At 40.7% G+C, this 13,743-nt stretch overlaps 1 protein-coding gene across 2 annotated transcripts in view; it reads right to left on the minus strand.

Annotated features, from left to right (window-relative positions):
- cacna1c (calcium channel, voltage-dependent, L type, alpha 1C subunit) overlaps positions 1 to 13,743 on the minus strand; it is a 349,919-nt gene that overhangs the window by 311,482 nt on the left and 24,694 nt on the right. The window contains exon 1 of one of the 2 annotated variants that reach the window (XM_061912263.1): positions 10,830 to 11,765. The exons of the other annotated variant lie outside the window; for it this stretch is intronic. Within the exon in view, the coding sequence (XP_061768247.1) occupies positions 10,830 to 10,887 (58 nt within the window). The 5' untranslated portion in view covers positions 10,888 to 11,765. Of the gene's footprint in view, positions 1 to 10,829; positions 11,766 to 13,743 lie in introns of those variants that run through there. 2 annotated transcript variants of the gene reach the window in all.

Consider the following 13,743-nt stretch of genomic DNA (forward strand, 5'->3'; position numbering starts at 1 on the left):
GTGTGAGTGTAGCATAACTGTAGGTGTGGCGTAACTATGGCTTCACAACACCTCATACATATGTACCTGCTTTTGCAGAGCACCAGACAAAGAAGAAATTATCCGTGCTAGAGGTACATTTTCAACGTAAAAGAGAGGTGTATCTTGTGTTTATTCAATAGATCCGCCACCACAAGCCCAGGAAGTGTGGAAAAAAAGCTCCAACAGCGTGCAAACCAACCTTTGTCACTTCTCTATGTGCTCCGAAAACAAAGCTTGGAGACACTCTTCTCTGGGGACCATATGTTGAATGCACCTCTTTTTTATGGCACACTCAATAAACAAACAACAATTAAAACAAAAAGGCATAACTTAATGAGAAAAGGCTGAAATGTTGACGCTATTAAGAAATATTAACGCAAATATTTATCTTTAAATATTTGTTTTAGCCTTTTTACTGGACTATTTCATTTAAAATGACATGATGGTGTCCCATTACCACCATCTTGAAATAATATTCATCCATCCATCCATTTTCTACCGCTTGTCCATTTTGGGGTCGCTGGTACCTATCCCAAGGTGCATATTAGGAACAATGTTGTTTTATATACTTGAAAGCTCTACGCCAGTGCTGTTCTTTTTAGAGTGTAAAATAGTTGCCTAATATTGTTATTTGTGATCATCTTTTAAAGCACTAGTCGCAGCATAGAATATGTTGATAAAATAAAGAATTATAGGATTCAGAGATTCAAGTCTAAACCGTTCGTTGACTAAGAAGAGCTTCATGATGGTTTAAGCAATTAGCACCCTAAGAACCACCGTATTCTATCCTGCTTTTTATTCCTTACATTTGTCAATGTGCTTCCACTGTAGTTGGTGTATTTTTTTTGCACGCTAACATTGTGACTACCGAGATAAACGACCTGCAAGTGAAGAGTGGCGCCGCCACAGGACAGTAATGGCTGACGTGTCGCACGTATTGTCAATAATAGAGCGATAATAATGAGCGAATTGTCCGCGCTGCTGACAACACCAACGCCGCCGTGCTGACACACTCCATCTTGACCCACTCCAAAGTCCACAGTTGCTCACCCGTCCAGCACAAAAAGGAACATTGATTTTGCGCCTGTGTATGTCACGGTGTGTTGATGGCAAACCGCACATTTCTACAATCCAAACCATTTCCGATGAATTTCGTCCACTTGAGTGTCAGAGAGAAGAGGATTACATGGGATTAACCAAGCATGATGTTACTGTATACAAAGTAGAATTAAACTGCAATATCTGCACACTGAATGGGATTATCTATGTCTTGTGACAGCTTTTATCGCAAATTGTGTGATAAGACTCAACTATCTTACAACGTAACCATCTGAAATTATTTAAAACAACACCAAACATTTGACACTGAGTACCACCCACAAAATGTTCAGCTTTTCAAGTACAGTAAAACCTCAGGATACAAGTGCAACATCTTACGAGAGTTTTTTAGGATACCAGCTAATTGTAATGTTTTGGACTGGTCAGAAGCCTCCCAACCACTAGTTGGTGCAGCAGATGTCACAGTGGACCCTGTAAGTTCCATCAAAAACATGATGAAATATGCTCTTGCGTCACGTAGCTTGCATCCTCCCTGACAACGCTCTGATCCGTTTATAGCGGAAGACCTCTGAACTGTTAGATTATGTTGGGCTTGAACCCCAAGATGCATAGATGGCAGGAGTAGCGCGGGTAAACTTGACTTTAATGTCAAAAGGATAAATGTTGCAAGTGGAAAGTGCACATCGAGCATGAAATTACTACAATAAACAATGATGGAACACTGTGTGCAGGGCAGGCTGGTTTACAAAGAAGCCTGATTGATTGACAACCTGGAACAGGTGTGCTTTGATCGTTAATCAGAGACAGGTGTGGGAGACGGTGCTGGGGCCAGAGTAGTGAGGCAAACAGGAGGTAGCACTGAAAATAAGAGTGCCGGGGGAAAAAATATCAAACGCAGTAAAGAAAATAAACAAAGTCCTAGCCTGTCATGACATTGATGACAATAAACTAATACAACAAACATGTTTGTGACCTTTTAACTAGGAGTGTCAAACTCAAGCCCCGGGGGCCAGATCTGGCCTTCAACCTCATTTTATATGGCCCGCAAACGCCTGAAAATAATATGGGTGCATAAGTACATAATCTTTTCTTACTAAATGTATTCGTTCTTTCTAGTTTGACGGAAAAAAATAAATGAATTGCAAATATTTAAAATTTTAATATTAACCAATATTGCAACAAATATTACATATCAAACTTTCCATACATTTTTTTTTTGTTAAAATAAAATCTGCTTGACTTATTTTAAGCAAGTTATCCATCAAATTATGCAGTCAAAATGGCAATAAATTTTACGGTAAACATTTTACCGTGGATTTTACAACATATTACTGTAAAATGAAAAAACTCTACAAAAAAATCAACAGTTGTTTTTTTTACAGTGTAGATGGAAATACGGCACCACATTTTTTGGGGTAAAAAAACTGGCAGCTCAGTTGCCAGAATCAAAAAATCAGTGGTACTGTTTCTCCATTTATGGTAAGATGTTGCAAAAAAAAACCCCAGTAAATTAAACAGTAAATAACTGGCGACTAAACTGCTATTTTTCACGCAAAGGGTACTGTTTTCCATTTACAATGATATGTTGTAAAAAAAACTGTAAAATGTTGGCAACTAAGCTGCTATTTTTTCCTCTAAATAAAGAATGGTATTATTTTTCCTTTTATCGTAATATGTTGTTAAAAAACACTTTTTTATTTCACAGTACATTTTGGTGACTGAGTTGCCAGTTTTGTACTGTAATGGATTTACTAAAAAATATTTCTAACAATCAGATGCATAGGCAAAATCCTATATTATTCACTGTTATAAGTGGCCCTTTGAGGGCAATCATAACTGTGATGTGGCCCTTAATGAAAATGATTTTGAAACCCTTGCTCTTGACAGACATCAGTAAGATAAATGGATATTAGGTTAGAAGCTTTTTAAAAGCCTTACATTTATTGGTACGATACATCTTTGGACAACTTTGATCTGTATTTTAAGTCAAAGCATAAGCATTTTGTACCAAATGAACAAATGAGTGCTTTAAAGCAGAAGTGGTTAACAGGGGGTCCACAGTGGTGAAAATGTAGGTTGATACACACTTTTTGTAAAAATATATTTCTTTGTATTCCCAACGCAATTTTCCCACAAAATTAAAAAGCCTTTATGTACACACTAATTTATAAATGATGGAATGACCATCCTACTCACAGTACCTTGCAGGTTTTCAATAAAACGTGAATCCATCCATCCATCCATTTTTTACCGCTTATTCCCTAATTATATTGTATTCATGTTAGCATTTAAGAAAGCAAGCAATTATCGCTGTAGTTGCCCTCTAGCAATTAGCAGCACTATTTTTTAGCCAGCAATTAGCATAATAGTTGCCATCTTGCTATTAGCGAGTTTTTTTGAGTTTCTTAGTATTGCACAATAAAAAGGTACATTTAGGACTGGTTTAATTTATACCACAATAAAGGTCGAATGTCCCCGCTCTGTCCCTCTGTCAGAATGGTGGTCTTCAGCCTGGAAAACCTTGAAGACCCCTGCTTTAAAGTGAGCCTATGCCAATTGTAATTTACATTTAAAACACTTCCTATTATGCTTAGGTGCAAATTTTGCTCCACAGTCACATTTTTAACCCATTTTGGGTATATCTGCAAACTGTTCATTGTCGTGGGCAACCCAAAATGTTAAAGAGGAGCCATATTGGAGCAAAAATACAAAAAAAAAAAAATATGTCTAGAGCCGCTAAAAATGCAGGCAACACGTGATGTAAGTGTCCATATTAGCTATATTTGACTAGTATCAAAATGACTATGAGTTGGAGGCTGATGCAAATCTTCGTTGACAAAAATGTTAAAATGTAATATTTATTCTACACATTTTTACAACATTGGAAAACATTACTAAAACAGTGGCTTTTCAGAGGTTGTGCTAACTCCTGGAAATGACCAGCTTAGAATGGCCAAAGGTATAAATGTATGTGTTCAAGTAGAAGGAAACAGAAACTACAAATACAAACCCCGTTTCCATATGAGTTGGTAAATTGTGTTAGATGAAAATATAAACGGAATACAATGATTTGCGAATAATTTTCAACCCATATTCAATCCAATGCACTCCAAAGACAAGATATTTGATGTTCAAACTCATAAACTTTATTTTTTATTTTTTGCAAATAATAATTAACTTAGAATTTCATGGCTGCAACACGTGCCAAAGTAGTTGGGAAAGGGCATGTTCACCACTGTGTTACATCACCTTTTCTTTTAACAACACTCAATAAACGTTTGGGAACTGAGGAAACTAATTGTTGAAGCTTTCAAAGTGGAATTATTTCCCATTCTTGTTTTATGTAGAGCTTCAGTCGTTCAACAGTCCGGGGTCTCCACTGTCGTATTTTACGCTTCATAATGCGCCACACATTTTCGATGGCAGACAGGTTTGGACTGCAGAAGGGCCAGGAAAGTACCCACACTCCTTTTTTACGAAGCCACGCTGTTGTAACACGTGCTGAATGTGGCTTGGCATTGTCTTGCTGAAATAAGCAAGGGCGTCCATGAAAAAGACGGCGCTTAGATGGCAGTATATGTTGTTCCAAAACCTGATTGAACCTTTCAGCATTAATGGTGCCTTCACAGATGTGTAAGTTACCCATGCCTTGGGCACTAATGCAGCCCAATACCAACACAGATGCCGGCTTTTGTTCTTTGCGTCGATAACGGTCTGGATGGTTCGCTTCCCCTTTGGTCCGGATGACAGGATGTCAAATATTTCCAAAAACAATTTGAAATGTGGACTTTTCAGACCACAGAACACTTTTCCACTTTGCATCAGTCCATCTTAGATGATCTCGGGCCCAGAGAAGCCGGCGGCGTTTTTGGATGTTGTTGATAAATGGCTTTCGCTTTGCATAGGATAGCCTTAACTTGCACTTTCAGATGTAGCGACAAACTGTATTTAGTGACAGTAGTATTCTGAAGTGTTCCTGAGCCCATGTGGTGATATCCTTTAGAGATTGATGTCGGTTTTTGATACAGTGCCGTCTGAGGGATTGAAGGTCACGGCATTCAATGTTGGTTTCCGGCCATGCCGCTTTCGTGATTTCTTCAGATTCTCTGAACCTTTTAATGATATTATGGACCGTAGATGTTGGAATCCCTAAATTTCTTGCAATTGCACTTGGAGAAACATTGTTCTTAAACTGTTTGACTATTTGTTCACACAGTTGTAGGCAAAGGGGTGTACCTCGCCCCATTCTTTCTTGTGAAAGACTGAGCATTTTTGGGAAGCTGTTTTTATACCCAATTATGGCACCCACCTGTTCCCAATTAGCCTGCACACCTGTGGGAAGTTCCAAATAAGTGTTTGATGAGCATTCCTCAACTTTATCTGTATTTATTGCCACCTTTCCCAACTTTTTTGTCACGTGTTGCTGGCATCAAATTCTAGTTAATGATTATTTGCAAAAAAAATGTTTTTCAGTTTGAACATCAAATATGTTGTCTTTGTAGCATATTCAATTGAATATGGGATGAAAATGATTTGCAAATCATTATATTCCGTTTATATTTACATCCAACACATTTTCACAACTCATATGGAAATGGGTTTGTAAAATGAACTCAAATATACCCGTACCTACAAACGAGGCATAATGATACATTATGTACATACAGCTAGCATAAATAGCATGTTAGCATCGATTAGCTTGCAGTCATGCAATGACCAAATATGTCTGATTAGCGCTCCACACAAGTCAATATCATCAACAAAGCTCTCACCTTTGTGGATTCACGCACAGAATAAGACGTTTGATGGACAAATAGAGACAAAGAAGGAGTGGCATAAAACACGTCTTACAGTTGTACATGTAAACAAACTACGGTGGGTTCAAGGACTTCCGAAATCAGGACAAAATGGCGCTCACCAAATACTCTCATCACTGAAGCATGTTTAATGTAAACAGTGGGATTTATAACAATTAGGAAGGTTTTTGTCATGTTTGTCCTCCTACAGAAACCATATTAAACAAAAAATATATTATTTTCCTCATCTTTTTCCATTTTCATACATTTTTGAAAAAAGCTCCAGCGAGACACTAGGGCGGCGCTAACGAGTCACTTGTGGCTCGAAAGCCGCGCGTTGCTGATCCACGCCTTGGATGCAAATGAACTCCTGGAAAGCCCGCCCCCTCAGCTTTCCGGCTTTGTTTCTCCACCCCATTAGCCAATGTCTCTTTCAAAATCTACACAGTTGAATTACTGTCATATACTGTATGTTGGATCTTGTTCCAGAAATAGAAGCTGGAAAGACGGGCGTTTTTGAAGAACAGAGGTTATTTCAAAACCTTTTTAAATGCTAAGTAGTGTTAGCCTTGGCTTCTTCTATTACCTCCTCACCTTTGCGGCCAAATGATTGATTTCGGTCTTTCTATTAGAAAACCATTTCTAAAAATTACCAACAGTTTATGTGGGAAAATGTGCAAAAATGGAGACAGAGGTAGAAAACAGAGAACACGGCCTGATTAGAAAGATAACATTAGCTGTGAGTACACTAAGGTTACACGGACAGAAATTTAGTCTCTCTTCTTCGACACGACCGACTAATAAGGACCAAGGAATAACTCTGTCTGTCAGCAGCAGTTTAGCGGCGAACCTCGCGTCGTATTGTCCAAAGTCGTCGACATACAAACACGGAACTGTTTTTCCTTTACTGACCAGGAAAAAGCAACTCTTTCCACTTCTGCCTGGTACTTGCATTTTTAAGAGAGCTAAACAAAACTAACATCTCCTCACACCTCACAACCGAACCAACATTTTTTTGGAGCCATTGCTGCATTTTCTCTCACTGAAATAGTTCAGCTGCTGGTAGCAAAGGAAGGAACTCTGAAGGCGGCTTACTGGAATGTCTATATTAGTACATCTGTCAATCTTGGAAGTCACAAAAGCCCCACTTTTAGCAAAACACTGAACAGCATTTTTGTGGAAATTTGCCTATCATAAACCATACCTATGTAAGACAAAAAAACGTTTTTCTTGATTTATGCATTCTATCTTGTATATAAGCACTAACAAAAGTACGCTAACAATGGCGGTAATGGGATTCATGACCTCATTGCTTCTATTGCGCCCATAAAGCCCTCTCAAAAATAGCCAAAACCGCCAACAATACACCATTTAATTCTCGTGACCTGAATATTAAGCAAGTACTGGCGATATTGTTGTTATAAACACTAACATTAGGGACTACTTTGACTACTTTTCTATTGCTATGTTGACATATTGAGCCAGTGAGCTGCTGCATCATTTCTGAGTTGGTGAAAGTTAATTCGATCTTATAAAACATGCCGCTCACCTGTATAGTAAAAAGTTGTTGCCGTAAACCAAAAAGTTGGTCGACTTTGACATCCAACTTATACCCAGAGATGGCAAGAAAGACACAAAAAAAGGTTTTGGGGTTGTTGTTTTTTAACCTGCATGAGTATTATGATTAATTCTTTAATCAGAACGGCAAAATATTAACATCCTATCAGTCGGCATCCCAACAAGAGCAGACATTGTACAGTAAGTGATTGTTTTATTATGTTTGTAGTTTGTATTTCTTGTTTGGTACTTAGCAATACTGCTACATTATACTTAGTCTTTAACTAAAGCTGGACACTTCTAAAACTTGTTGATCATCCTCCTTATATTCAGGCTCAAAAATATAACTTTTGGATCATAATTTGTTGTCCCTAATGAAGTCTGACATGATTAGTAGTGTTGTTGTTGTTGAAGGGAAAAGCGGACGGTGTGATGAGTCTGTAAAAAAAGCAAAATACGTAAATATTACCTGTTATTATAAATGTTACTACATTACATATATACTTACAGCATATATGTCACATATTTCTGAAGGCTTTTGAATATTTTTTAGAACGCTTTATAGACAGAATAGAGCGACTTCAATTAGATCCATTGTTATGACTTTTGCTAGCATTTATTCATGAATTGAAATGCATATACAAAGAAAGACATACAGTATGTGTTTTTGTCTTATATAAGGCTTGTGAATGATAAAATTACAAAAAAAAAAAAGTGCAGTTCCTCTTCAAGTTCGTTTGACACCTGCTATGTATTTGATGGAGAGGACTTGAAAGTGTATTTAAAAAAAATTGTCTCAAGTCACAGCTGTCTGTACACTAATCTTACATTGATCTAACATTGATCTTACATTGATCAAACATCGACTGTCGTTCACAACAACACAAGCAGATGAGATGTGTTGCAGGTGTATCTGTTGTCCTAGCTAGCATTAGCTTCGTAGTTTGTTTTCAGACTTGGTCATTGTTTCAAACGGTCGTTTCAACTTTGTTTCGTTCAGGAGAGGACATTTGAGTGTTTTGGGGACGAATGATCGGTTGAGGACACATGATTTCACCACACAGATGTTCTTTCTCCTCACAATGACAACATTTCACTCACATTTATGCCACTTCCTGTGATATTCCGCGTTTAAAGGGACTGTTTACAACATTTATTCAGATGTCTCGAGGGCACTAGCATTCCAAAGTATTTTACACAATCCCGCCCTCTTACGTAAATACGTAAGTATGTAACACATGCACACGCATTAGCTTTGGGTGTTGTTAACTAATAATAGCAATTTGGATAGTTAGTGTTAGCTGTTAACTCTAAATTTTATCATCACAACAACATGACTGCAAAATGTTTGTTGCTTCTTTTGAACTGCTTTTTTTATGTCTGCACAGGCTCTCTGCACATACGTGTTGACGAGACTGGGTAAGTGACCGCCGTAAACAGCTAATTTTTTACAACAGAAACTTTGTAATTATGAAAAATATAGACCCTTTTAACACAAATGTGTTCTTTTCAACCACTAACGGTAACATGAGCTGGCCAATGGTGTTCTTGTTATATCTTTTGCTTTGAAAAATGTAACTTTAACATTGGCCAATTCTGTGATTCTGTCTGCGACTCGGATTTGCACTGGACGCGGAACGGCTGCAGAACGAATCCGCCACGAACAGCACGGCCATCCACAATCTGGCAATCCCCACCGACGTTCTGTTACTGCTCCGTCGGGCAGCAAAACAGCGTGAACTTTTACGAGATCTCGCAAATCCGCATGTAGGGGAAGATGTAATAAAGTGAACCACAGTTTATACCGTCCTTCCAAAGAAGCAAAAGTAAATAAACTCGGCCCTGCCATTAATAACAAGTGCCAAACAGCAACATCGACAACAGTTTTGCCTTGATCAACAACTTGATTTTTCAAACAACAATGCAACAGCAACATCATCCCCGGCGGACATGTCACAACAACCACTCTCCTGATTTCCCGGTCCCCAGAGTCAGCTGATATTTGACACACACCCTCAAATCCCCATATAGACGCCCAGGATAAGCCTGTTTTCTATACTTTAATTCTAGACCTCCAGAATCAGCATATTCTCCTCCATTTGTGTCAACGAGGTGAAATCACGTCTGAAAACTCTTGACAAGTTGACTTAATTATGACGGTTCAAAGTGTAAAATGGAATTGGCCTTGAAAACGGAGTATTTTATTTTAAAAGTAAACCAGATAATTTATTTTGTGTTTGTGCATGATTTCCTGTCTAACACATAAGTTAAAGTACCAATGATTGTCACACACACACTAAGTGTGGTGAAATTAACCTCTGCATTTGACCCATCACCTTGTTCACGCCCTGGGAGGTGAGGGGAGCAGTGAGCAGATGCGGTGGCTGCGCTCGGGAATTATTTTTGGTGATTTAACCCCCAATTCGAACTTTAGATGCTGAGTGCCAAGCAGGGAGGTAATGGGTCCCATTTTTATAGTCATTGGTATAACTCGACCGGGGGTTTGAACTCACGACCTACCGATCTCAGAGCGGACAATCTAACCACAAAGGCCACATGCAGATTTTAGCTAAATTGAACACATTCGTTGTGAACCCAGAAGCTCTGCGCATATTTAGCGCTGGAATGCGCTAAATATACGGTGACGGCGGTGGAAACGGACACACTGAGTTGAAAAAAAACGAAAGGAGTCGTTCCGAGGCCATTTCGCATCAAGTTTATATTCGGGGTTAACTTGGAAATCATAGGACCCCACGTGTATGTTTATAAACTCCAAACTGATATTAACACAAAAAAAGATGTATGATCTAAGCAACACTAACTCTTTTTGTTCTATAAACCGTTCCATCCCCAACATAAAAACACCAGACACATGACCGGCAGTACTATCCTCATCTCCTGTTGCTATGGAACCTGTCGCCATGCAAGGCAGGGATGCAGGCTCCACTGTTGGATGATGATGATGATGATGATGATGATGATGATGATACAGACATGATATACTGGAAAAAACGATGAAAGATCAAACTGGGGGGGGGAAGCGCAGGGGCTTAGCTCTCTGCAACGTGGGTGGAAGGAGGCGCTACCGCCGCGTAACACTGCGCAATGCAAACAGACTCACGGAGCCTTCAGTTCCACATGTAAAAAATAAAAAGGGAACATTATAGGCCGACACCTGGAATAAATATGACTTTTGGAGAAAAACCCATAGGACGCTCACACCTACAAGTGTGCAAACGTGACAAAAAGGCCTCATCCTGCATCCAGGTGAAGTTCCCATACATCCAGCTGTAAAAAATGTGGGAACCAAGAAGAGGAGGGAGGGGGCGGATGGATGGACAGACCCCTCTCAGGACATAAAGAGTGACAATACAGTTAGGAGTTAAAACAACCTACCTTGATGGTTCTCAAGGGTGTCCTCCGGGATGTACATGTTTTTGCTTTCATTTACCATAAATGTAGCCCAGCGTTATCCTTGTATGCCAGTGGATTCAACAGGGGGGGAGGCCCCCCTCCAAAAAGAAATGAAAGAAATTAAACAAAATGACAAAAAATAAAAAATAAAAAGGTGGGGAGGGAGTAATGAGTCTAACAGTTTGTGGATATTCCCGTTGCTTTCTCAGCGGGGGAGGGGGCGGGGGCCGGGGGGGTGAATATTACCTAATCCCCATGATGGAGGTGAAGGAGAGAAAAAAGAGGGATCTGTCGGCGGAACCGGTTGGGAAAAGGCACCGGTGCATCCCTCGGTACATCCGGGCTCGAGAAGCGTCAAAAGCTGGCAGCACCGTGTTCAAGTGGATGGACGCCCGCCCTCCTACCTGCCTCTCCGCTACACACCTTTTTCACGCCTTCAACCAGCCGGGGGGAAAGGCGGCAAAGCAAGGGACGCTGTCAGTGTCGCTGGCGGTAAAAGTGCGCAAAAGACGCATCGCTTGTTGGCATCCTCGCTGGCTGCTGCTGCTGCTGCTGCTGGAGGAGGAGGCGGAGGAGGAGGAGGAGGAAGAAGATTGGAAAATGACAAGAGTGCAAATATTCCATCGCGGGGTTAAATCTCCCAGTGGCTGAACATAATCCACGCATCTACAACCAAGCAAATTATCCAGGAAAAAAAAAAAAAGAAAATCCAAAAAGTAGCCAAGATGTGTTTTATGTCTTCATCCGCGGTCCTCTCTTGTCCCGATCCAGTCCATGGTGGTCCTCACTATGCGTGTGTGTGTGTGTTTGTGTGTTTGTGTGTCTCTGCGTCTGCAAGTAAGTGGGTCTGTGTGTGCGTGTGTGTTGGAGAAGGAGAGTTTGGGCTCTCGCTCTCGTCTGCCTCTGCAGCTCTGCAGTCTACACACCACACGCACATGTACACACACACACACGCACGCGCACACTCACACACACACCGAGAGAGAGAGAGAGAGAGAAGCCCCCTCCTCTTTCTCCTCCTCCCCATGCATGCGCACAGTTTGACTGTTTCCAGATGTGTGTGTGTGTGTGTGTGTGTGTGTGTGTGTGTGTGTGTGTGCGTGTGTGTGTGTGTGTGTGTGTGTGTGTGTTGTTGCAGGTGTGTTTGTCTATGTTTCTTGTGTGGATTTGTGTTCCTGTAATTTTTTGTTATTTTTTTAAAACATTTTTATACATTTTTCTAAATAATAAAAAATTAAAAAAAATACTTTGTCATTACGGTAACCTGACTCTCGCCAGACCCTTGTAGTTCACTGAGCTCCACACAAGGATCTGGGCTCGGGGGCAAATGCAAACTTCTTCAAGATAGCAAAAACTAATGAACCAATCAGGATCGCCGGGCGGAATTTCATAGATGTGACGAAGCGCGGAAGCGACTGTTTGATTCAAACAACAATGGCGGCACGTAGCGCTCGCTGCGTCGTGTGCTGACATTGATTCTTTTGGCTCTTCTTCCGACCGGGTATGGATTTCAACCGCGTCACGGGTTGATTTGGATGTGAGTGGTTGAAGTAGCATGTCAACGGACAAGTGGTTTATCCATCCATCCATCCAGTTTCTACTGCTTATTCCCTTTGGGGTCGCGGGGGGCTCTGGTGCCTATCTCAGCTATAATAGGGCGGAAGGCGGAGTACACCCTGGACAAGTCGCCACCTCATCGCAGGGCCAACACAGATAGACAGACAACATTCACACTCACATTCACACACTAGGGCCAATTTAGTGTTGCCAATCAACCTATCCCCAGGTGCATGTCTTTGGAGGTGGGAGGAAGCCGCAGTACCCGGAGGGAACCCACGCATTCACGGGGAGAACATGCAAACTTCACACAGAAAGATCCCGAGCCCGGGATTGAACCCAGGACTACTCAGGACCTTCGTATTGTGAGGCAGACGCACTAGCCCCTCTGCCACCGTGAAGCCCAATCACATGGTAAATGGGTTGTACTTGTATAGCGCTTTTCTACCCCTTTTTAAGGAGCCCAAAGCGCTTTGACAGTATTTCCACATTCACCCATTCACACACACATTCACACACTGACGGTGGGAGCTGCCATGCAAGGCGCTCACCAGGACCCAACAGGAGCAAGGGTGAAGTGTCTTGCCCAAGGACACAACGGAGATGACTAGGATGGTAGAAGGTGGGGATTGAACCAGTAACCCTCAGATTGCTGGCACAGCCACTCTACCGCAACTTCACCACGCCGTCCCCCACATACATACAATGATTTTTTTTTTTTACAAGGCCCCGCCTTCTGAAATGCATCTCCTATTGAGAACTCCCAGATCCTTGTGTGGAGCTCAGCCAACTACAAGGATCTGGCGAGAGTCAGGTTATCGTTACGGGGTATATTGCATAGAATTTTGAGGACAAAAATGGATATATTCAATTTTGGAATAAGGCTGTAACACAACAAAGTATGGAAAAAGTGAAGTGCTTTGAACACTTTGAGGATGCACTGTATATACAATCGCAATCAAAAGTTTACATACACTTGTATATCAGGCACTTAGCTTTTCCACAGATCATCCTAACTCACTACCATGAATTGAATAACGTGGACCCCGACTTAAACAAGTTGAAAAACTTATTCGGGTGTTACCATTTAGTGGTCAATTGTACTGAACTGTGCAATCTACTAATAAAAGTACCAATCAATCAATTAATCCAAAAACTGTTTAAACTTTTGGTTCTTCTTAAATGTGTATTCAATGACTTGCTACTTTCTCCAATCATTGGAAATTGTGGTACATTTACCTGACTGATGCAGGTAGCTTGGTATTGGTGGTGTAGCTCAGCGTTATTGCTTCAAATCCAGGAGTTTAGTTTAGTTTAAAACCCAGATAGCAGAAAGAAT

The sequence above is a fragment of the Nerophis ophidion genome, linkage group LG10 (assembly GCF_033978795.1).
Source record: "Nerophis ophidion isolate RoL-2023_Sa linkage group LG10, RoL_Noph_v1.0, whole genome shotgun sequence".
Taxonomy (NCBI): Eukaryota; Metazoa; Chordata; class Actinopteri; order Syngnathiformes; family Syngnathidae; genus Nerophis; species Nerophis ophidion.